This window comes from Zea mays, chromosome 1, assembly GCF_902167145.1.
Source record: "Zea mays cultivar B73 chromosome 1, Zm-B73-REFERENCE-NAM-5.0, whole genome shotgun sequence".
Classification (NCBI taxonomy): Eukaryota; Viridiplantae; Streptophyta; class Magnoliopsida; order Poales; family Poaceae; genus Zea; species Zea mays.
The window spans coordinates 256,574,094-256,598,332 of NC_050096.1; the positions used below are offsets into that span (position 1 = coordinate 256,574,094).

The window sequence follows — 24,239 nt, forward strand, 5'->3', positions numbered from 1 at the left end:
AAAGAGGAGGCCAGTCTAGATGCATGCTTAATTGCTAAGACTAGCATGGGCTGGCTGTGGCATCGCCGCTTAGCACATGTGGGGATGAAGAACCTTCACAAGCTTCTAAAGGGAGAACACGTGATAGGTTTGACTAACGTACAACTCGAAAAAGATAGACCGTGTGCAGCTTGTCAAGCAGGTAAACAGGTGGGAGGAGCGCATCACAGCAAGAATGTGATGACCACTTCAAGACCCCTGGAGCTGCTACATATGGACCTCTTCGGACCTGTCGCCTATCTAAGCATAGGAGGAAGTAAGTATGGTTTAGTTATTGTTGATGACTTTTCCCGCTTCACTTGGGTGTTCTTTTTGCAGGATAAATCTGAAACCCAAGGGACCCTCAAGCGCTTCCTCAGGAGAGCTCAAAATGAGTTTGAGCTCAAGGTGAAGAAGATAAGTAGCGACAACGGGTCCGAGTTCAAGAACCTTCAAGTGGAGGAGTTCCTTGAGGAGGAAGGGATCAAGCACGAGTTCTCCGCTCCCTACACACCACAGCAAAATGGTGTGGTTGAGAGGAAGAACAGGACGCTAATCGATATGGCGAGGACGATGCTTGGAGAATTCAAGACTCCCGAGTGTTTCTGGTCGGAAGCCGTGAACACGGCTTGCCACACCATCAACAGGGTCTACCTTCATCGCCTCCTCAAGAAGACTTCGTATGAGCTACTAACCGGTAACAAACCCAATGTATCTTACTTTCGTGTATTTGGGAGCAAGTGCTACATTCTAGTAAAGAAGGGTAGAAATTCTAAGTTTGCTCCCAAAGCTGTAGAAGGGTTTTTGTTAGGTTATGACTCAAATACAAAGCTGTATAGAGTCTTCAACAGATCATCGGGTTTGGTTGAAGTCTCTAGCGACGTTGTATTTGATGAGACTAATGGCTCTCCAAGAGAGCAAGTTGTTGATTGTGATGATGTAGATGAAGAAGATGTTCCGACGGCCGCTATACGAACCATGGCGATTGGTGATGTGCGACCACAGGAACAATTGGAGCAAGATCAACCTTCTTCCTCAACAATGATGCACCCCCCAACTCAAAACGATGAACAGGTTCATCAAGAGGAGTGTGATCAAGGGGGAGAACAAGATGATCATGTGATGGAGGAAGAAGCACAACCGGCACCTCCAACCCAAGTTCGAGCAATGATTCAAAGGGATCATCCCGTCGACCAAATTCTGGGTGACATTAGCAAGGGAGTAACTACTCGATCTCCATTAGTTAATTTTTGTGAGCATTACTCCTTTGTCTCTTCTATTGAGCCTTTCAGGGTAGAGGAGGCCTTGCTAGATCCGGACTGGGTATTGGCCATGCAGGAGGAGCTCAACAACTTCAAGAGAAATGAAGTTTGGACGCTGGTGCCTCGTCCCAAGCAAAATGTTGTAGGAACCAAGTGGGTGTTCCGCAACAAACAAGACGAGCACGGGGTGGTGACAAGGAACAAGGCTAGACTTGTGGCAAAAGGTTATGCCCAAGTCGCAGGTTTGGACTTTGAGGAGACGTTTGCTCCTGTGGCTAGGCTAGAATCAATTCGTATCTTGCTAGCATATGCCGCTCACCATTCTTTCAGGTTGTTCCAAATGGATGTGAAGAGCGCTTTCCTCAACGGGCCAATCAAGGAGGAGGTGTACGTGGAGAAACCCCCTGGCTTCGAGGATGAACGGTACCCCGACCACGTGTGTAAGCTCTCTAAGGCGCTCTATGGACTTAAGCAAGCCCCAAGAGCATGGTATGAATGCCTTAGAGACTTTCTAATTGTTAATGCTTTCAAGGTTGGGAAAGCCGATCCAACTCTTTTTACTAAGACATGTGATGGTGATTTGTTTGTGTGCCAAATTTATGTTGATGACATAATATTTGGTTCTACTAACCAAAAGTCTTGTGAAGAGTTTAGCAGGGTGATGACGCAGAAATTCGAGATGTCGATGATGGGCGAGTTGAACTACTTCCTTGGATTCCAAGTGAAGCAACTCAAAGACGGTACCTTCATCTCCCAAACGAAGTACACGTAAGATCTGCTAAAGCGGTTTGGGATGAAGGACGCCAAGCCCGCAAAGACTCCGATGGGGACCGATGGACTCACTGACCTCAACAAAGGAGGTAAGTCCGTTGATCAAAAAGCATACCGGTCAATGATAGGGTCTTTACTTTATTTATGTGCTAGTAGACCGAATATTATGCTTAGTGTTTGCAAGTGTGCTAGATTTCAATCCGATCCTAAGGAGTGTCACTTAGTGGCGGTGAAGCGAATTCTTAGATATTTGGTTGCTACGCCCTGCTTCGGGCTCTGGTATCCAAAGGGGTCTACCTTTGACTTGGTTGGATACTCAGATTCCGACTATGCTGGATGTAAGGTCGATAGGAAGAGTACATCAGGGACGTGCCAATTCTTAGGAAGGTCCCTGGTGTCGTGGAACTCTAAGAAACAAATCTCCGTTGCCCTATCCACCGCTGAGGTCGAGTATGTTGCCGCAGGACAATGTTGCGCACAACTACTTTGGATGAGGCAAACCCTCAGGGACCTTGGCTACAATCTGAGCAAAGTCCCACTCCTATGTGACAATGAGAGTGCTATCCGCATGGCGGAAAATCCTGTTGAACACAGCCACACAAAGCACATAGACATCCGGCATCACTTTCTGAGAGACCACCAGCAAAAGGGGGATATCGAAGTGTTTCATGTTAGCACCGAGAACCAGCTAGCCGATATCTTCACTAAGCCTCTAGATGAGAAGACCTTTTGCAGGTTGCGTAGTGAGCTAAATGTCTTAGATTCGCGGAACCTGGATTGATTTATAGCATACATGTGTTTATGCCTTTGATCATGTTCCTTTTTGCATTTTGTTGTTTAGTATGGTGCTCAAGTTGTACAAACACTCCCTGGACCTCACAAGTCCGTTGCAAAGTGATGCACAGTTTTAGGGGGAGATGTGTTACAACTTGACCCTTTGAGACTAACCATATGCTTGAGTTTGATTGTTTTAGTCTCAAAGAAGGTTTGAAAGGGAAAGGTGGACTTGGACCGTGAAAGACTTCCACTGCACTCCGATGAGAGGGTAACTTATTCCAAGTTCATCTTTAAACTCTTATTGCCTATTTGCTCTTAATTGAAGATTTTGGTGAGGCAATGGGGTTAAAGGGCCAAGATTGATCCCGTTTTGGTGCTTGATGCCAAAGGGGGAGAAAATAAAGGCCAAAGCAATAAATGGATCAGCTACCACTTGAGAAACTTTGAAAACAGTAGGATAGAGCTTTTGGTTTGTCAAAACTCTTGCATTGTCTCTTTTGTCAAAAGTTGGCCTCTTGTGGGGAGAAGTGTTGATTATGGGAAAAAGGGGAAGTTTTTGGAATCTTGAATCAATTTTCTTAAGAAAACCTCTCTTTATGTCTCTACAAGTGGATTTGACTTAGAGATAGGATTTTGAGTTTGATTTGCAAAAACAAACCAAGTGGTGGCAAAGGATGATCCATATATGCCAAATTGAATCAAAATAAATTTGAGTTTTCATTTGAAGTGATATTGCACTTGTTCTAGTTGCTTTATGTTGTGTTGGCATAAATCACCAAAAAGGGGGAGATTGAAAGGGAAATGTGCCCTTGGGCCATTTCTAAGTATTTTGGTGATTGAGTGTCAACACAAGTGCTTAAATGTGAATCTATGCCCATGGATGAACAAAGTGCAAATCAAGAGCAAAGGTATGTTTCTAAGTCTTAGTACATTGGTTTTGTGTACTAATATACTTGTCTAAGTATCAGAAACAGAAAGAAGAAGAAAAGAGAAGAGTTGGCTGTGTACAGCCAAAAGGCTGTTTTGGTCTGGGGCACCGGACTGTCCGGTGGTGCACCGGACAGTGTCCGGTGCGCCAGGCTGGCTCGGGCGAAGTGGCCGCTCTCGGGAATTCGCTGACGACGTACGGCTAAAATTCACCGGACTGTCCGGTGTGCACCGGACTGTCCGGTGAGCCAACGGTCGGCCGGGCCAACGGTCGGCCGCGGAATCTGCTCGCGACACGTGGCCAAGCCAACGGCTAGAAGGGGGCACCGGACTGTCCGGTGTGCACCGGACATGTCCGGTGCGCCAACGGCTTCCAGATCTGCAACGGTCGGTTGTGCCATTTTAGGAAGGAGATCGGGCACCGGACAGTGTCCGGTGTGCACCGGACTATCCGGTGCGCCCGATGACAGAAGGCAAGATCAGCCTTCCAGAATTGCTCTCAACGGCTCCTAGCTGCCTTGGGGCTATAAAAGGGACCCCTAGGCGCATGGAGGAGTATACTAAGCAACCTTAGAGCATTCTTGATCATCCACACTCAGTCTTTGCGCATTCGTTTGTCATTCTCAGTGATTCGAGCTCCGTTCTAGTGAGAACTTTGAGATAGTCTTTTGAGCTCGATTCTTGGCCGTGTGTATGCGCATTTTGCTGTGGATTTGTGTGTGTTGCTTCCCTTCCTTACTCCGTGATTCTTTGTGAACATCAAAAGTGTAAGGGCGAGAGGCTCCAAGTTGTGGAGATTCCTCGCGAACGGGATAAGAAAAGAAAAGCATAACACTGTGGTATTCAAGTTGATCATTGGATCACTTGAGAGGAGTTGAGTGCAACTCTCGTCCGTTGGGACGCCACAACGTGGAGTAGACAAGTTTTGTACTTAGCCGAACCACGGGATAAATCACTGTGTCTTCTCTGTGTTGAATTCTTTGTGATTATCGTATTGTGCAAGACCTTCTCTCTAGCCACTTGGCAATTATTGTGCTAACACTTAACAAGTTTTTGTGGCTATAAGTTTAAGTTTCACAGGATCACCTATTCACCCCCCCTCTAGGTGCTCTCACCATGCATAAGTCATACTCCCCGAGTCAACCAACATTTGGTAGTACTTCGGCTTCTCCCATTGATACACCCACCTCATGGGTTGCTGAGTCACTTCACCGACCAGATAATTGATATAGGGAAAAAGGGACGATGACGAACCATGTCTATCGTTGCCAGAATTGGGGTCCAGTAGGATTCCTATAGAACTTGGTATTCCATCCATGTGAATGTGGTCCTATGCTCATCAGGTGTGCCACGATCTTGGTCTTGTGTAGCGTAGTCAAATTGGGACTCCCCTACAAAGTTATTAAAAATATGGTTAGATATCAATCACCAATTTATTAAGATATGAATTTAATGGTACCTGTGGAATGTATCGGAGGCACCAACTCGAACTCACCACCACCACCACCACTACCACCAACACCGCTAGCACCCCCACCCCACCATCATCAGAAGATGACGTAAAACTGCTATCGATAAACTCTTGATATATTGGACTTCTACCACCAACACTGCTAGCACCCCCACCCCCACCATCATCAGAAGATGTCGTTAAACTGCTATTGATAAACTCTTGATATATTGGACTTTTACCACCACTTTCGGTCTCGTCATCGCTTGCCACCACTTTCTTTCCTTCCTCTTTCGCTTTTGGTAACACGAACTGCACCTTTCGCTTGTGAGTGTCTCTCACATTCTTCCACGTCTACTCAACCAAGTTTTCTCTTCAAGTGCCTTTAAGCCACATGGTAATGGGGTGTCACTCACGGTGTCATCCTCATCCAACATTTCCTCCACGGGATGCAAGCGTTGTTTAAAATGTGTAGCACTGCCTCTCTTCCACTGTGTTTTACAATACATGCACTTGAATCTAGGATATACGTTCTCCCCGTACTGCCAAACCGAATCGATCTGATCTGACATTCCAAAAAACACTAGTAGTATGAGTGATTTTTGCAAGTATTGTTAGCCATTATTGCGAATAACAGTAAGCACCTATGCTAATTTAGAAGACTTGAAGAGGAAAACGGAAAATCCCCAAAACCTAGCTACCGCACTGGTCGGTTATCAGCAACACGAGGTGATTAATTGTCTCTAGGGGCTGGCTAATCGGTGCAAACACTTGATTAACTAGCTCAAACCGGTGGCTAGGCTCGATGAGATCCAACAATGACATCGAACGACTAGCCAGGATAACGGACGATTTATCGAACAGAGCGTGCGATTTACCAAGTAGAGGGGTGGCTTACCGGCGCGGTAGAGCAGCGGATGATCTGGATGTCTTTTTAACCGTAGCCGCCGACTAGTCGGCTTAGCGCACGTGGAATGGTGACTTCGGTAGCAACGAGCGACTGCGTGGCTCAGACAGAGCGGTGGAGGAGGAGAGGAACCGAGTGGATGCGTTTTCCACCTACTAGGGTATTGTATGAGCTTATTGGGACATAGGTGAAACCAACACGAATAATTGTTTTTCTTTTTTCTTTTTTCAAAACTTGTTTGATTTTAAACTTGAACTCAGTTACATGTTTTCAAATTTAATTTCAGTGTTATTAAATAACAATAACATTTATAGAAAATTTGGCACATATATAAATCTATACTACTTATTAAGGCAGTAAGGGGTAGGCTGCCATTCCGTGTTCTGCCTTTTCCATTCCCTCTTCCACAAAGCTCATTCCTATTCCCACGTACATCTCAAGCCTAGCTAAAATTAAATTAAAAAAATAGGCCTCAAGGGGATTCAAACCCACAACCTCTCAAGCAAATGTGTTCGTAGCTATCACTACACCACATGTGTGTTTATGTCTACATTTATTATAGTAAAAACATATACTACATCTCTCCCTAAACCCACCTACTACCTTTGCACAATGTGTAGTAGTAGATAAGTATCACCAAGATTATTAAATTATATTTTTGGATTGAGGGAGTAGTATTTAAAGAAGAGCCTTGCATGCAATTTCTTTTGTTTGAATAATGTTTTCAACTTAAATTCTTTTTTTACATGTGTGACATTTATTCTCTGTAATATTTTTCTATGGATCTGACTTATGAGTCATTTTCATAAACCAATGCCAAAGATAAATCCATGTTTCTTACTTGAAAACCCCGAACAAACACCACTAGCACAAAGCGCTCGCGTTGGCGTCGCTCATCGACGACGAGAAGAAGCTTGACGACTGTCGGTTCAACCTCTGAAAGCAATCCTACGTGGCCCATGCGCCTCTGTGTATGGCAAGCTCCGGCACAGCTGCCGCTTGGACGCGGTCCAGAGCGACTGCACCACGCTGTCCATCGTCAAATAGGGGGACCTCATGATCGTCGCCAATGCCGACGACTCTCGGATTGTTCTAGGCATCGCAACCGACGACGGCGCCATCACGCCGTCCAGCTCATCATCCACCTGAAGCCCAACCTGCCACGTAAGTCGCTACTGACCGGCCAAGAATTCTTGTACGCTTGGATGACGGCCATTGTTGCTGTTGTGTGAGTGTCCTCGAACAAGATGTATGTAGAGGAGTAGCACATCCGGTGGTGCAACGGCCAGATGTACTACCTCGCTGATGAGCCCAGGGTGCACTTCATTTGGCAGCCCAGCCAAGAGTCATCGGTACTCACCATGTCGCGTGTGTTCGACGACTACTATATCAAGGATTGTGGCGTCATCTCGGCGCCGGAGGTGACGCAGAGGAGGACTGACAACAATGACCACTCACCACCGTCGGGGTAGCTTTTGTACCGGTCTGCCTTTAATTCTCTTCGCAAACACACACTTGCCTTTTTGTTTAAGCAAACGTGTATGGTGGTACGTGCCTGATGACTAACGATGTACGACGGAACTTGTACCGGCAGGTGTGGCACGTGCTCTCCAATGATGAGACCATGCAAATCATGATATATATCGAAGTCTGCATGATACTGATGGTTGCAATGTAGTAGTGAAACAACTAAATTAAAATAACAAAATTTATGTATGCCTAGGATCACAAATGGATTATGAAACATTTTCTTATAACAATATAAGACACATTTTGTATATATGTTATCATGGTATTATATGTTCCCGTTACAACGCACGAGTACTCATTTAGTATATTTTTAAATCTCCAAAATTCAAACTCATAAACCGGCGATACAGGGTTACGATTGGCCACCATAACTGATAAACTGGTGGGCTAGCCGGATTAATCGATCGACAGTTGAAGGTGCTGAATCTACACTAATAACATCCTTTTATTGTTTTTAGATACGTTTGAGAGTGATTTCGTAATGTGTGTATATTTGGAGATTGGTTGGTAGGTTCGATATAAGGGACTACACTACAAGAAAAAAGAGATACTGTAGACAGCTTCTACAGTAACATCATTTTCAATTTTTTAAAAAGTTTTTTCGAGCTAAATTTTAAATATAATAGTTCTCCCTTCTATAGGGAAGAGAGACGAAGGTACACAGGTCATTATCGTGGACCATTCCACGCATCTGACATCACTTGAACAATTTCTCGGTCATCAACCGTACCCCAGATCCGCGCAACACCTCATCAAGGAAGCGCTACTTGCGTGTTGCGTGACCACGTACTAGCACTGACATTCACCGTGTCATCCTACAAGAAACGGCAATCGGCACCCCAGCTGCCCAGCACGAATGCACGATGCCCATGCCGGGCTCCATTTAAAAAAATGAGCGAAGCGCGGGGGCGGAACGGTAAAACCGCCACAAGCAAAACCAAAAAAGACGTTGCTAAAATTTCCTTTCCCATTCCTACTCCTCTCTCTCTCTCCCCGTCCCCTTCCTCCCGTTCCCTTCCTTCCGTCGCGGCCCGCCTCCTTCACTACAACCAGGACAGGCCAACGCGGAAGCCCGTCCTCCCCACCCCCTTCCAGATTTGCAGCTCGCACCTCGCGAATCCCCGAATTCCCCACTGCCTCGCCACGCCGCGCGCTGACCGCGGCACCCGGAGCCCCACCTGCTATTCCCGAGGCGGAGGACCCATCCTGCCTTGGCGCTCGTTCCTCCCTCGTGATCGGCGCCGCGGGCGAATCGCGCTGCCCGGTGGGGGGGAATCTAGGGTTCCGGCCATGCCGGCCTAGTCGTAGGGCGGGGGTACCGGCCTGCGTCGCCGGCGCGCGTGGAGATCTCGGTGCCTCCGAACCCTGGCGGGGGCCGGGGAGGCCGCAGCTGCTGAGGCATGGACGTGGACTCGCGCATGACGACGGAGTCCGACTCCGACTCCGACGCGGCGGCCGCGGCCGCCCGCGGGGGCAACGCCGGAGGTTCCGGGTCCGGGAGCGAGACCTCCTCGTCGTCCGCGCCCTCGACGCCTGGGACACCCGGGACGCCCGCGGCGGCCCCGAATCCGGCGCCGGTCGGCGCTGTGGGTCCGAGGCCAGCACCTGGGTACACGGCCGTGAACGCGGTGATCGAGAAGAAGGAGGACGGGCCAGGGTGCCGGTGCGGGCACACTCTTACCGCGGTGCCGGCTGTCGGGGAGGAGGGCGCGCCCGGGTACATCGGACCGCGGCTGATCCTGTTTGGTGGGGCCACGGCGCTCGAAGGAAACTCTGCCACGCCGCCCTCTTCGGCCGGGAGCGCGGGGATCCGTATGCTTTCTATCTTATATATGTATATAAATGGTTTGTGTTTTCTGATTTTGGAATGTTGGTAGGCCTTATCTCGCCCCTAGTATTGTTCTGGGTATGCTTGCCATTCAGTAGGGTCTGGGCTGCGCTGAATTTTGGATGCAGTGATAACTTGGTGCAGTTTGGCATTCAGATGAATTTATGGTCTTAATGTTGGTGCAATAATTCTGAATGCTAATTTTATAGTGGCAGTTAGAAAACTGGTCGTGGTCTGATTTTTTTACTCAATACAGAAGTATAAACTGTCATGTCATTTTAGACTATAATTCAACTTGCTGCAAATGAATTAAAGTCTTTACAAGGGATTGAATTGGATTTTATTTGCGAAAACAGGGACTTCAGGTGGCGATGGGTGATTTGCTGTTTTACTTAGAGATTAAATACAGTAGTGCTCAACCTGATAGTTTGGTTTCATCGCACTGCTAGGTGCTAGCTTGAGTTGTTCGGTATAAAAAACTTATGATGATTGGTTCTCTTTACAGAAAATTTAATTTCTTTGAGCTGAATTGTGTGTTATACTGGTGAGTTAATCATTTTTATGCGTGTTCTTGGCTCCTATCACAATAGCAGGAGGATTCTTTTTAGGCAAGTTAGGAGGTGTATGGAACTATTTCATGACTGGCATTAGGCGGGAATTTAAAGGCTTTTCTTTGGGTTACCAATTAGAAACATTCTGCAATGTAGAGAAGGAATTTACCTTTTTGGACATTTAAATTGTACTTCATAATGAAAAAGTAAATGAGTCTGCTGTTGGAATGGAATGCCGTTTTTATTTCCCAGTCAAACATAAAGGTGGGTTTCTCAATGATCTCTTCTATTTTAGGTCTTGCTGGTGCCACAGCAGATGTCCATTGCTACGATGTGTCATTGAACAAGTGGAGCAGGTAGAGTATTCCATAAACAATTTTGACCTTTTTCAACATTTGGTATTTGGTGCCGTGATTTAGTTAAGTTTGTTGGTAGCATGGTAATTATATCTGCAATATGCAGAATTCTTCAAATATATCTAACTACAACTGTACTTTGTTAGGCTTACCCCACTTGGCGAGCCTCCTTCACCAAGAGCTGCACATGTGGCAACTGCGGTTGGAACCATGGTGGTTATTCAGGTATTTGTTTTTACTACTGGTTACACTTGCTGACTAGGCTGGTTTCAACTTACCATTTGTTATAAATCTGTTCTATTACCAACTATTCTGACTAAACATTTGCCCCTTCATGGTACAAATGGTTATCTTTTATTGCAGTATGAATGCCTGTCATACTTTCAAATTTAGTACCAACTTACCACACCATATGTAAAAGCAAATATAGGGAAAGTAGCCACTTGCCAATATTTGATACACCTAGTAAACTTCAGTACTAGATTGTCTTAGACTCTGGGTGGATTCATAAGTTTCATCTCAGCATCATTTTTATAATTTAGGGTGGAATTGGTCCTGCTGGTTTATCTGCAGAGGATCTTCATGTTCTAGACCTTACACAGCAACGACCACGATGGCACAGGTAATTAGTATTCTCGACTTGAGTTTAGAATTGCATATGGTTATTTTTCCATATTGTTGCTAAGGTTGCCGCACATATGCAGAGTGGTGGTTCAAGGACCTGGTCCAGGTCCACGATACGGTCATGTGATGGCCTTGGTTGGGCAGAGATTTTTGTTGACTATTGGTGGAAATGACGGTAATGCAAAGCTCTCTTCGACATTTGTAAAATTTCAAATAATGTTTCCCTTCACTATGGCACAGCCTGAATGGTTCCGAACTTTGGATCCTGGAACCATTTTCATGTCTTTAGGGAAGCGGCCTCTGGCGGATGTATGGGCCCTTGATACTGCAGCTAAGCCATATGAATGGAGGAAACTTGAACCAGAAGGTGAAGGACCACCCCCATGCATGTAAGTATTCCAGGAGGGATAGGAACTGCTTCTTTGTTGTGCTTTGTGAAGTATATTAAATTGAGCTAAGCCTAAGATTAATTTATTATTAGTCAGTGATTTGAAACTTCAAAGTATTTCCATGACAGTAAATTAAACTTCATTGACATTCTCAAGCCATATTGGCCCTGTTTGTTTCAATTTTTTTTTCAGTTTCTGGCCACCAGAAGCTACTGCAAACTACCAAACGCCCAACTTTTGAACCCACTTCTACGAGAATCACTTTAGTCAAAACCATCTAAAATCAACGTGAACACAGAATCGCCGAGTCGTTGCGATAGTAGAAAATCGTCGCTTTCTACTTCCTAAACCCTATGGACTCTTTTATCTTCCTCCAGACGTAATCTCCACGACACTCAAATTCTTTCCACAGCCAGATTGTCCACACAGTTAGATTCTCAGATAGGATTGACTTGATAAAATTTATCATGCTAATATGTGTCTTTTTGTTTTCTTCTAACATATGCAGATAGGCTGAAGTTCCATTGGAATAATTTTTCCAAATAATTATGAATAAACCCCTGAAATGATTACCATGTCTCTTTGTAACTCGTGGCTCCATCCACTAACATATAATTGCACTAAATGTTGTATTGCTTTGTTGAATTCCATTTTCTTGATGCAGAATATATAGATATAATGTAGCATAATGCACACTCTGATTTTTTTGGGTGCAATCTTTCTAGCAAATCATAATGGAGTGTTGTCGGTAGAACGACGGATCCTACCGGGCAGATTGCGCAGGTTGTAGGGTGGGGATTGGGTGCGAGAAGGGCGGCGGCGCTGGGGCGCCGTCATGACCCTGGCTGGGTCGCGCGTAGGGAGAAGATCCCAGGAGACTCCGGCTTCCTCTGGGAAGCCAGAATAAATTGGTATTCTGCTTCCTTTATTCAAGTGTTTACAGATCTATATATAGAGCTATCTCAAGTCTATCTACTAGCTTTGGATAAGTATAACTATCTAGATAGAGCTGATCTATTAGCTATTGGATAAGTATAACTATCTAGATAGAGCTGATCTATTAGCTATTGGGCCTTGGGCCCCACCTGGCGCGCCCCCTTAGGCAGCCTTGGCCCTGTTGCGCCTAACATAGGCTTGGCCATACATAACATCTCTCCTCGCCTTCTCAAACAGCTCGTCCTCGAGCTGTAAGCGGTCCGAGTACTCCTAGAAGCGGTCCGAGTACTCCTGGACCGTGGACAGGAAGGGGAGGCGTCCCAGCTCCGCAAGGCGAGAACCGCGCACTATTGGACCGAAGCGAAGGCGACACAGCTCGGCGAAGCGATCCCAAGATGGCATGCCCTCATCCTGTTCCAGGGCATAGTACCACGTTTGTGCCGGCCCCTTAAGATGGTATGAGGCCAGCCACGTGCGATCCGAGGCTGGCGTGCGCTGCCCCCGGAAGAACTGCTCACAATGATTTAGCCAGTTCAGTGGATCCTCGGAGCCATCGTACGTGGCGAACTCCAGTTTGTAGTAGCGTGGAGGCGCGCGCGCCTCAGCGCCCCCGTAGGCTGCGGTCTCCACGTCGTCGTCCTGAGGCAGCCCGTGGTACGGTGACCACGCTGCTGTCGCTGCGGCCACGTGAGGGCGCAAGGGCCCCCGACCCGGGAACAGGGGGCCGTTGCTGCCTCCTAACAGCACCCGGGGAGGCCCCCCGGCGGCGCTGCTGGGTAAGGAAGTCGTGAGCGCCGGTCGCGGGGATGCCTTGTAGTACACTGGTGGTGAAACCGTAGACGCGCCCTGCGCCCAAGATGGGATGGGGATGGTGGGAAACAAATCATATGGATGGGGGTTGTGGTCTGCGGTGGTGCGGTGGATGAAGGCCCGGGGTCGATCGGCATGCCGTACTGGTAAGAGATTGGTTGCCGGGCGAGTGGAAGGAGTGGCGCAGGTGGCTGCGTGGGTGGGGGCAGTGCGGCCGGCGGTGGCTGCGCCGTCAGGGACGGGTGCGGTGGTTGGGGTGGATGGGCGGCTTGTGGATTGGGGAAGGGAAGGTGGCTTGTCAGCATGGCGTTCATGGTGATCTGCATGTCGCGCACGGCGTGGCTGAGACCCGCCAATGACGCCGCGATCTAGGCCGGGGTGAGCGCGGGGGCGGCCTGCTGGTTGATGGCCGCGCCGGGAGGGCCGAGCGCCATGGCCTCCGACGGCGCAGGGACCGTGGCCAGGGAGACGACCGACGCTGCGGACGGGCTTGTGGCCGGTGGCGGCTGCTGTCCTGGTGACGACGACTTGGAAGAACTCATGATCGTCGAGTCCTCTGATACTAGATTGGTAGAACGACGGATCCTACCGGGCAGATTGCGCAGGTTGTAGGGTGGGGATTGGGTGCGAGAAGGGCGGCGGCGCTGGGGCGCCGTCGTGTCCCTGGCTGGGTCGCGCGCAGGGAGAAGATCCCAGGAGACTCTGGCTTCCTCTGGGAAGCCAGAATAAATTGGTATTCTGCTTCCTTTATTCAAGTGTTTACAAATCTATATATAGAGCTATCTCAAGTCTATCTACTAGCTTTGGATAAGTATAACTATCTAGATAGAGCTGATCTATTAGCTATTGGATAAGTATAACTATCTAGATAGAGCTGATCTATTAGCTATTGGGCCCCACCTGGCGCCCCCCCTTAGGCAGCCTTGGCCCTGTTGCGCCTAACATAGGCTTGGCCATACATAACAGTTGTACTTCAGTACTTTGGATCTTCTCTTGGTATCTTACGCTTCTGTGCTTCAGGATGATGTATTTATACTTCATCAAATGCCATGTCCTATAGTTCAGCAGACACATGTATTTTTTTGTACTGATTTGAAGTGCATGTGCTGTTTGTTATTAGGTTATATAATGCATGTTATACAACTTCCAGAAAAAAGCTGAACCAAACAGGCCCGTTGTTGTATTTGTATAAGTTTTCATGAGTCTATGCAAGTTGGTCTACTATTTATTTTGTATAGCATAGAAGTAGCTTGCTGTGGCACAGTAGTCTCACCATGCTGCTAATCAGTTTCTTGTGATCTGACCTCACTAGTTTACACTATTTCTGACTTCTTTTTTTTTTAAACGGAAGTAGTTTGTTTGGTAGTGTTCTGTAATTTTCCTGTGGGGTGCTATTGTTCAGGTATGCCACTGCAAGTGCACGCTCGGATGGACTTCTCTTACTTTGTGGTGGGAGGGATGCGAATAGCGTGGTAAGTAATTTATATGACTGAACCTTTTTGAGAGAAAATTGTTAATGATTAATTAATTAGCATCACTGCTATGAAAGCAATACCTGCCAAACCTATGTTCTCTTAGCATTTATAGTCACACTCTCTAAGAAAGGTTCCGTGCATTCTTTTGTGAGAAAAATTGAATAGTTCGCATGGGAAATCTCATATTAATGTATAGTACATCTATAATCTGAAGCTATAACTTTTTATGAAACAATAGGTACATAAGAATTTAGATACCAAGGAAATTGAACAAAGTTGTGCTTTGTCCATCTAAATCAGGAGAACATTAACTCAACCACGTCTGGCACATAGCTATCCACTAGTAATCCAACTGACAAATAGCAACTTTCCAATCAATGAAGCATTTTTTATGTTGTGGAGATGTTTATTTACTTGAAAGGCAGGCCTTGTGCAGTGGTGACTGGTGAGAGCTGTCTCACTGACTCACTGAGTCACCAGGGTGTGGCTTTGAAGCAGCCTCACTGCATTTGCGAGGGGAAGGTTTGACTCGGTTTATCCCTTCCCTCGACCCCACTCATGTGGGAACCCTAGATTCTATATACTTGCATTTAGAGAAGTAGCAGAAGAGATCTATTGTGTGCTATGCATCACCGACGATGATACAACATTTGTCCAAAAACAAGGATATGCTGATACAGTGAGGATATATAAATGTATACTTTTTTACTTAAATATCACTAATAAAATGCATAAATAAACTAAAATTAAGATGCCATAGTAGCTAGCTATTTTGGTCCTGTCACCCCCGCCGCTTGTTCTTCTTTCTATCTTCTCTCCCATTTAGCTTCACCATAGCCCTCAATTGCTTACAACCTGTGACTATCTAACACCACTACCCACTAGGAAAATGCCCTCCTCATCTCGCTACCACCCTTGGCATGTGTTCTTCTTGGACCTTGGCCACCTTCCAGGCTCTCCCTAGTTCTCCATCTCCCTGCTACCATTGCATGAATGTGAAACTTATCAGATGGAAGAATTGTCAAGTATTGGTAGTTAAATCCTTTGTTTTTAAATCACAATTTGTTGATACTTTTCAATACACATATCGTTGTATCCTGCATATTTCCATACACGTACAACAACCTACCTGATGTATCGGTGATACATAGTTGTCAGCACTCGAGGTAGAGCATACCTCCGACTACAGCCAAGACACACTCAAGGATCCTCACAAAGGGAACTAGTCTTGAGCCCCACGACGAAAGGGTCACAAAGATCGAGACTTTATGACCAGAGTCCCCCTTGACCTCAAGAAGTGGGAGATTCCAGTATTGGCTACGAATCATATAAGGAAATTCCTAACTTAGCCCGTTGGATCACATGGTGCAACATACATAATTAAAAAACTCGACCTGCAGGGGCAACATGGGGACTTAAGCCCAGGGCACCTGGCAAATAAGGCCTTTGCCCTCTGGGGAGATACACGCCTAGGATACCTAACATGATAAGCTCTCGAGGCCACTTGTGCCCTAGGGCACTTGACGGTATAAGCCCTTGAGGCCCCTCGCGTGAGTACCTAACAGTATAAGCCCCCGGGGCTCGTTGCACCTTGGGCACCTAACAGTGTAAGCCCCTAGGGCACCTCGCACCCCAAGACACCTGAAGGGATAGGCCCATGGGGCACCTAACAGTACAGGCCCATAGCCCCCGTCGCACCCTAGGGCACTTGATGATATAAGCCCCTAGGGGCCCTTGCACCATGGGGCACTTGACGAGACAAGCCCTCGGGGCTCTCGTGGCTGGTGGTTGGTGCACCTGACGCTTCGGGGCCCTAATGCTTCGTGGCATCTAGCGGTACAAGCCCTCAAGGCCTCTCATTGGGCATCAGGGGTCTAAATGACCCTTTCGAGGGAATATATACTTAGCAACCTTCTCGGGCTGCTACGCGGATGAAGGATGTTGGGGGCTACTAGGAACCATACAACACCAAGATGTGGGCCCATGTCAAGGAGATTTAGAGATATGCTATAGAACAATGACTTAGCGGATAAGTCTAAAGGACAACACATTGAATGCTTGATGGGCGACATTCCAGGCCTGACAAGGCATGAAAAGGCACTGCATAACCTATAGAACACTTGAGGGATCCAAGGAGCCTCGACGGTCCTATAACCCCGGTAATACACGCACGCAGTGTCGGGAGGTACAATGAGGCAGTGGGAGTAGCGCTGCCAACCTATCATGTGCGGACAATGTGGCTACAACACAAAGGTTCATGGGGTAAGTTTTAATGCCTACCTTAGAGACTGGTATGGCGGGTTATCTTACCAAGTGATAATTATGACCGGTATGGCACATTAAGGGGGTATTTGGTTTGACTTCAGAGCATAACTTCAAGGGAGAGCTAGTTAGAGCCAGCCAACCGCCCCAACTTCAGAGTTATAAACTCCATAGAGTTTTGAGAGCTACAATACATTTTTTTGGAGTATCTCTTTTGCTGCTCCGAAATCCTTAAAAAGTAATCTAAACATGGGGTTTGAAGTTATTTACTCACCACTGCCACTGATTATGAGAAAACAACCTAGACTCTGGAGTAGAGTCGCTCCACTCTGGAGTTTTAGAGCAGAGCCATGCCAAACACCCCCCTAAATGCGGTGATATGTGCACGCCACCACCCTGACACGCGCGATGGGCACAAAGCTGTCACACATGAATAAACTGATATACATCGTCGCTTCTGGACATGAGATCTTGCTTGTCTGAAGATTGGGAGGATCCTCACCAGCGCAGGACCGTATGAAGGACTGAACATGTAATAAAAGGTACGAGAGCGAATTTCAGGCTAGGGTTAAAAAATCTCCGCATCTGTTCCACGATAAAGCATAGGTCTAAGGTCTGGCCTTGGTCGTGGTCGTTCTCACATGGGCTATAATGTCGTTGTTTATGGGCGAGGTAGGGATTCAGGGTTTTTTCTTGACCTGTGAGAAGGTTTCCTTCTTACTACAACGCTCGAGGGCTCCCACCTGCAAGCCGTTTTTCTAAAAGGTACGAGGAGCATTAATGCACCTGGTGCAGAATGGAACGATTACATTGGAGCACGCTGCATGCCTACCATAAGGTGCACCGTGTGATCCCATGAAATGACATGGTTAGTTGGCCCAATGACGCAAAAGAGCCTCTAGCTGAGTTGGTTAGGTGATCTAAGTAGCACTCCTCAGGTCCTGGCTTTGACTCCCCGTGCGAGTGAATTTCAGGTTGTGGTTAAAAAAATCCCCTCATTTGTTCCACGCCAAAGCATAGGTCTAAGGCTCTGTCCCGGTTGCGATCGTTTCTCACATGGGCTATGGTGCCACTGTGTATGGGCGGGGGCAGGGGTTCGGGGGTTTTCTCGACCTGCGTGAGAAGATATTCTTCTTAATATAATGCTCGGGGGCTGTCTTACCCCCTGCAGGTTGAGTTCTTTTAGTTGGCCTAATGACAAGCTGAGACCATAGGGCAGTATACTTGTAACGTTACCACCCCTTCAGACTATAAAAGTGGTGGTAGAACAACATTCAATTTCAGGTTCACATGATCAAACACAAGACAAGGAACTTAGGCAACCCACTAACAACAAGAAGACCCAGTTTAGCTTCCTTTAGCCTACACTTCTCTAGAGGGTTAGCTTCAGGCTTGTAATCTTGTACACTCTTTGCATGTAGAAATCTACCATTAGAAAGAGGATAGGGTATTATGCGCTTCGCGGCCTGAACTTCTATAAAATTCCTTGTGTCATTATGTTCATGATGTCTTGATCTAGTAGTCATACTCTACGGTGCCAGGACTCGCTCCCCGCTCCCCTAACAATCCTTCTTCCTGTACCTTAGGTACCTTGGTGTAGTTACCACGACAATAGTTGTGTTTATGCACAGTGGTTATGTTCTCTATGGTCTATGCTATAATAAATACATCTAGTCCTTCAACCTAGAACTACAAGTAATACCCCCCCCCCCCCCCCCCCCCCCCCGCGTATCAAATATCATTTTTAACAATTTTTTTGTTGATTTATGCATGTATACTTTTTCAAAACCTCCAGCCCTTATCAAGTGCATATGGTCTTGCGAAACATAGAGATGGGCGCTGGGAGTGGGCAATTGCCCCCGGTGTCTCTCCATCACCCAGATACCAACATGCAGCTGTAAGCTATTTCTCATTTCACTTAAGCTTTTTTTAGTTCCGTGTAAGGTCCTGTTTTAATGCTTGCTTTTTTTTGTTTAGGTTTTTGTGAATGCACGTCTTCATGTGTCCGGAGGTGCTCTTGGAGGTGGGCGGATGGTGGAAGACTCCTCAAGTGTTGCAGGTTCTGGTTTTAAGATCTTTGTTTAATACGTTTTGAAAAGTGTCCTATGTTGCCATTAATTCACAGAGTCATTGAATGATTCCATGGGTTCCAACTTCCAAGCTCAATTAAGTTTTAGTACTGCATCAGTTCATTCTTTTCCAAACACACAATACATGTTCTGTTAAGTGTTTATATCTATTTCTGTCAACATATATGCGTTGCAGATCTACCTGAATACTATAAACTCTGTTTACTTTCAACATTTTTCATTCATAAGACACTTGCTAATGATATATCAACATGATGTACTGTACTCTTTCCTGTCAACATATATGCTGTGCTGATATAAACTGGTCGCCCCTTTTTTTCCTAGCATTTGAATTGTCTTGCGCCCATGTCTTGTTTGGTATATGTATCCACATTGCAATTACCGCAGGTTAACACCTCTGTGGCAACCTATGGTTGATATTAGTCTTTCTTTCTAGTAAGTTTGTGCTGTTCAACTTGTTTCAGTACTGGACACTGCTGCTGGAGTCTGGTGTGACACAAAATCTGTTGTTACAACTCCTAGGACAGGAAGATTTAGTGCAGATGCAGCAGGGGGTGATGCTGCTGTTGAGCTTACACGACGGTGCAGGCATGCAGCAGCTGCTGTTAATGATCTCATATTCATTTATGGAGGTTTACGGGGCGGTAAGATAATTGGGTTAGACACATTTTTCTTTCTCAAATTTTCTCACTTTTGCTTGGTGACCAGTGTTGCTGTCATTCGTCACATTTATAGTTTTTCTTTAAAAAACACATTATCGTGAAGTGGCCTTGGCTTATTCATTTTAGCATTATACTGCTCGGTATGTACTGCATGATGAGGTTTGACTTTGCAGTGCAATGGGCCACCATGGAATTGTTTGTGCTTTCGATTAAAATCAATACATACCATCTTGCAGCTACCTTCTGTGATACACCATTTATCACTTCTGATTCACTACATAAAAATGAGTAAACGAAGTGTATGATCTTGAGGGCCAAAATGACCATGTTAATAATTTATTTATCTAGGTGGTTGCTCGCATTGAGTGGACACTATCATTGAATGGCTAGTACACTGCTAAATTTTGTTAATGCAAATAATTAATTATTTCTTTTTTTTTGCTGGTTTGGCTTGATTCATCTTGAGTTTGCTTTTGCATTCTCATAATATTATATTTATGAATACTCAAACGATTATGGTGGAATTACTATGTTTTGTCCCTGACTTCAAATTGGATAAAGCTACTGTTCAGTTTCTCATTTTGAATAGTAATGATCATGTTTATAATGTTTCTAGTGCTGCATGATGTGGTTTGACCCGCTATTGCTTATTGGTTTCTAACTTAATGGACCTGATATCGTAGGGGTACTTCTGGATGATCTTCTTGTGGCCGAGGATCTTGCTGCTGCTGAAACAACAAATGCTGCTAATCATGCAGCAGCAAATGCAGCTGCCACAAATTTGCAAGCAGGACGAACACCTGGGAAGTATGCGTATAATGAACAAACAAGACAAACAATTACAGAATCAGGTCCTGATGGGGCTGTAGTTCTTGGGACTCCAGTTGCACCTCCTGTAAATGGGGACATGTATACTGATATCAGTCCTGAGAATGCGGTGCTGCAAGGACAGAGGTACATGTATTACTTTTTATGAATGTATTCCTATGCTGTTCTTTGAACAAGTTAATAATATTTTGCCATTTTGGTAACAGCTATGTCATTCTGATGAATTTGGAATTCTTCACAGGAGATTAAGCAAAGGCGTGGATTACTTGGTTGAAGCATCAGCAGCAGAGGCGGAGGCAATCAGTGCTACATTAGCTGCTGTGAAGGCCAGGCAGGTTAATGGTGAGATGGAGCAGTTGCCAGACAAGGAGCAGTCTCCAGACTCCACATCAACTAGCAAACATTCAAGCCTCATCAAACTGGACAGTGCTCTTTCTAACAACTTGGCAGCTCCACCTGGGGTTCGGTTGCACCATAGAGCCGTGAGTAGAATACATGTTCGATTTTTTATTGCACCTTTATAGCTATTTGTGACATGACATTTTAATGCCGTATGTCTACTTTTGTACTTGTTACTGGTGTCAGAAGTTATTTGCACAATGATATCATACTTTGTTTTTACCTTTTCACCTTGCAGGTCGTGGTCGCTGCGGAAACTGGAGGTGCTCTAGGTGGCATGGTCAGGCAGCTTTCAATTGACCAGTTTGAAAATGAAGGGAGAAGAGTCAGCTATGGCACCCCAGAGAACGCAACTGCAGCAAGGAAGTTGCTAGATAGACAAATGTCTATTAATAGTGTTCCTAAAAAGGTACTTTCCATCGGTCTAATATATGCTCACACAATAAAATACTACTGCTTGTTGAGGTAAATAAGAAATGGTTTTAGCTTTCAACATGATAAATGAAAGCTACCAGTTACTTAACCATCTGCACCTGTTCGTGTGTCTGGTGCTATATTTATCTAGGTAATTGCATCTCTGTTGAAACCTCGTGGCTGGAAGCCCCCTGTCCGGAGGCAGTTCTTATTGGACTGCAATGAAATTGCAGATCTTTGTGACAGTGCCGAGAGAATATTTTCAAGCGAACCAAGTGTTTTGCAGCTTAAAGCACCTGTTAAAATATTTGGAGATTTACACGGACAATTTGGAGATCTGATGAGGTTATTCGATGAATATGGTGCTCCTTCGACTGCTGGTGACATTGCGTAAGTATATCTTTCTTTTGAGGATGAAAACACTACACTTACACATCCTTAATTCATAATTAATTCATGTCTTATTTATATATGACACAGTGATCTTGTATCACGAGCCTATCAAAATGACTTAACTCTTGACCCATATTACCCCTGCAGTCTTAACTGTGGATGGAGATTTTTCTTCTTGGGTCTTCAACTCATATTTTTTTTTCATGCAGTTACATTGATTATCTATTCTTGGGGGATTATGTAGATCGTGGCCAGCATAGTTTAGAAACTATCACTCTTCTTCTCGCATTGAAGGTATTCTACTGTGAACTTACCTTCAAACTGACGAACTGTGCAGACTTTTGATGAAGTACTCTAGTTAGGGTATAGCCTTCACATATTCAAATACTGTGTATTTCAGGTTGAATATCCTCAAAATGTACACTTGATTCGAGGAAATCATGAAGCTGCAGATATCAATGCTTTGTTTGGTTTCCGAATAGAGTGCATAGAACGAATGGTAATTACATTTTCGCGTACTAAAATTTCTTTACAAAATCATCTACTCTTTTTCTTATGTTGGCGCTCTGAAAAAAATAGGGTGAGAGAGATGGTATCTGGACATGGCATCGGATGAATAGGCTATTTAATTGGCTTCCTTTGGCTGCGCTTATAGAAAAGAAAATCGTTTGTATGCATGGTGGCATCGGTCGGTCAATCAACCATGTTGAGCAAATTGAGAATCTTCAAAGGCCAATTACAATGGAAGCTGGCTCGGTTGTCCTCATGGATCTTCTGTGGTCAGCATTTTCAGCGACTCCTAACCCTTTCATGATTGGTATTCTATTCATTTCATATCTTGTTCTGACTTTTACAGGTCTGATCCAACAGAGAACGACAGTGTTGAAGGACTGAGGCCCAATGCCCGGGGTCCTGGTCTTGTTACATTTGGGGTTGGTGCTTTCTAAGTCCATGTGTTGTTATATATGTCTTCTCTCTTTTCAGACCCTTTAGTTTCTCGTGTTCACATTTTGTTGTTACCAGCCTGATCGGGTTATGGAGTTCTGCAACAACAATGATCTTCAGTTAATTGTACGAGCACATGAGTGTGTGATGGATGGCTTTGAGCGCTTTGCTCAAGGTCACTTGATCACTCTTTTCTCTGCAACAAATTATTGCGGTTAGATGTCTTGTGAAGATCTGTTTTCATTCTCTTCACTCCATACACAGTTTGCTGAGTTGCATGCACACACAGGTACTGCAAATAATGCCGGTGCGATCTTGGTTTTGGGTAGAGATCTTGTGGTTGTGCCAAAACTAATCCATCCTTTGCCCCCTGCAATTACGTCACCTGAGGCGTCGCCGGATCATATTGAGGACACATGGATGCAGGTAACTCTAATATTATTGCAAACTAGCCATGTTCCAAATTAGTACCCCCCCCATTCCACCTCTTAATACTGTGGCCTGTGGAATGAAATTCAGGAGCTAAATGCTAACAGACCACCAACTCCGACCAGGGGGCGTCCCCAAGCAGTAGCTAATGACAAGGGTTCTCTTGCCTGGATATAGTAGATTGACCACACATTGGTTGGTATGATTCATATGAAGCCTGAGTGGTCTGGATCTTGTTATTTTCATTTGTGTTCGGGAGAGGGGCTGGTCGACAGCCGTACCGAAACGAAAGATTGATGTACAGGGGAGCATAGGGACTATAAAGTTGGTAGAAGGGAGCTTAATCTAGGACAACGCTCTCCAATTCGTTTCATTGAACACGAGTAGCAGTGCAAATAGAACTCCTTCGAAGATCCGTGGAGGCTTCATTTGTATATACTCAGCTGGGTTTTTTTTTGTGTGTGTGTGTGGGGTGGGGGGGGGGGGGGGGGGGGGGGTATGGTGTGTTTTTGGCATCCAATTTGGAATGGCAAACGTAATAGTGTTATTGTACTAGGTATTCTTTCCTTTCTCTCGGGGCCTGGAATTTTCTCATGTCGCAAAGTATTTTTGAGTTGCCACAGGGATTTGTCAGGAGGGTTCGCGGTCCAGCTGTTTTGTATAATAGTGCTCTCAACCTCAATGTAATTTCAGACAGACGCTGATGTGTACATTTTTGTGTTCTTAAAGTTTGAGAATTTTTGCGGTGGAGAATGGACAGTTTGATTTATAGTGGAGGTAAAGAGCTGTTATTTTATTTACACCGTTGATGTACGATTTTACTTTACTACTTTCGAATGTGTGTATTACACAGCTGGGTGCGTTTAATATTGGTATAAATGTGGTCTGGTGGTTTGTGGCTAGTGGCTACCAATGCGGCGAATTTGGATTTCAGCCGAGAAGCAACCGTAGAGTGGTTTGGCAGGGCTCTTTCCGGCTAGAATGTCTCTGGCAACAACTCTTTGTAGCAGCTTTCTAGTTGCGTCGTTTTTTGGAAGACATTTCGCAGAACGGCTTCATCTGGATGAATGGTCATATGATTATCTTGTAATTGATGATGCATGCTTGTATTACACCTGCATGTGGGCCAAGGGGGAGGAGGAGACGGATTAGGCCAGAAATTTTGGCTCCTGCTCGCCCATATATTTTAACCATATAAAATTCAAA

At 45.5% G+C, this 24,239-nt stretch overlaps 1 protein-coding gene across 1 annotated transcript; it reads left to right on the forward strand.

Annotated features, from left to right (window-relative positions):
- Positions 1 to 8,598: 8,598 nt before the first annotated feature.
- Positions 8,599 to 23,833, forward strand: LOC103643688 (serine/threonine-protein phosphatase BSL2 homolog). Its single transcript, XM_020546825.3, has 21 exons — positions 8,599 to 9,454; positions 10,317 to 10,377; positions 10,524 to 10,602; positions 10,920 to 10,999; positions 11,082 to 11,176; positions 11,291 to 11,390; positions 14,539 to 14,608; positions 18,669 to 18,770; positions 18,851 to 18,932; positions 19,428 to 19,607; positions 20,309 to 20,579; positions 20,695 to 20,935; positions 21,091 to 21,261; positions 21,418 to 21,656; positions 21,869 to 21,953; positions 22,060 to 22,158; positions 22,239 to 22,438; positions 22,516 to 22,591; positions 22,683 to 22,818; positions 22,894 to 23,030; positions 23,124 to 23,833. Exons 1-21 carry the CDS (start codon positions 9,043 to 9,045, stop codon positions 23,208 to 23,210), a joined length of 3,003 nt encoding a protein of 1,000 aa, XP_020402414.1. The 5' UTR covers positions 8,599 to 9,042; the 3' UTR covers positions 23,211 to 23,833.
- Positions 23,834 to 24,239: the final 406 nt, after the last annotated feature.

Excerpts from the sequence above, each read along its gene's own strand:
- LOC103643688 (XM_020546825.3), top strand. The coding sequence starts at position 9,043 with ATGGACGTGGACTCGCGCATGACGACGGAGTCCGACTCCGACTCCGAC. Across the intron at positions 10,378-10,523 it reads TCATTGAACAAGTGGAGCAG|GCTTACCCCACTTGGCGAGC; the intron begins GTAGAGTATTCC and ends GTACTTTGTTAG. Across the intron at positions 18,771-18,850 it reads CCAGATACCAACATGCAGCT|GTTTTTGTGAATGCACGTCT; the intron begins GTAAGCTATTTC and ends TTTTTTGTTTAG.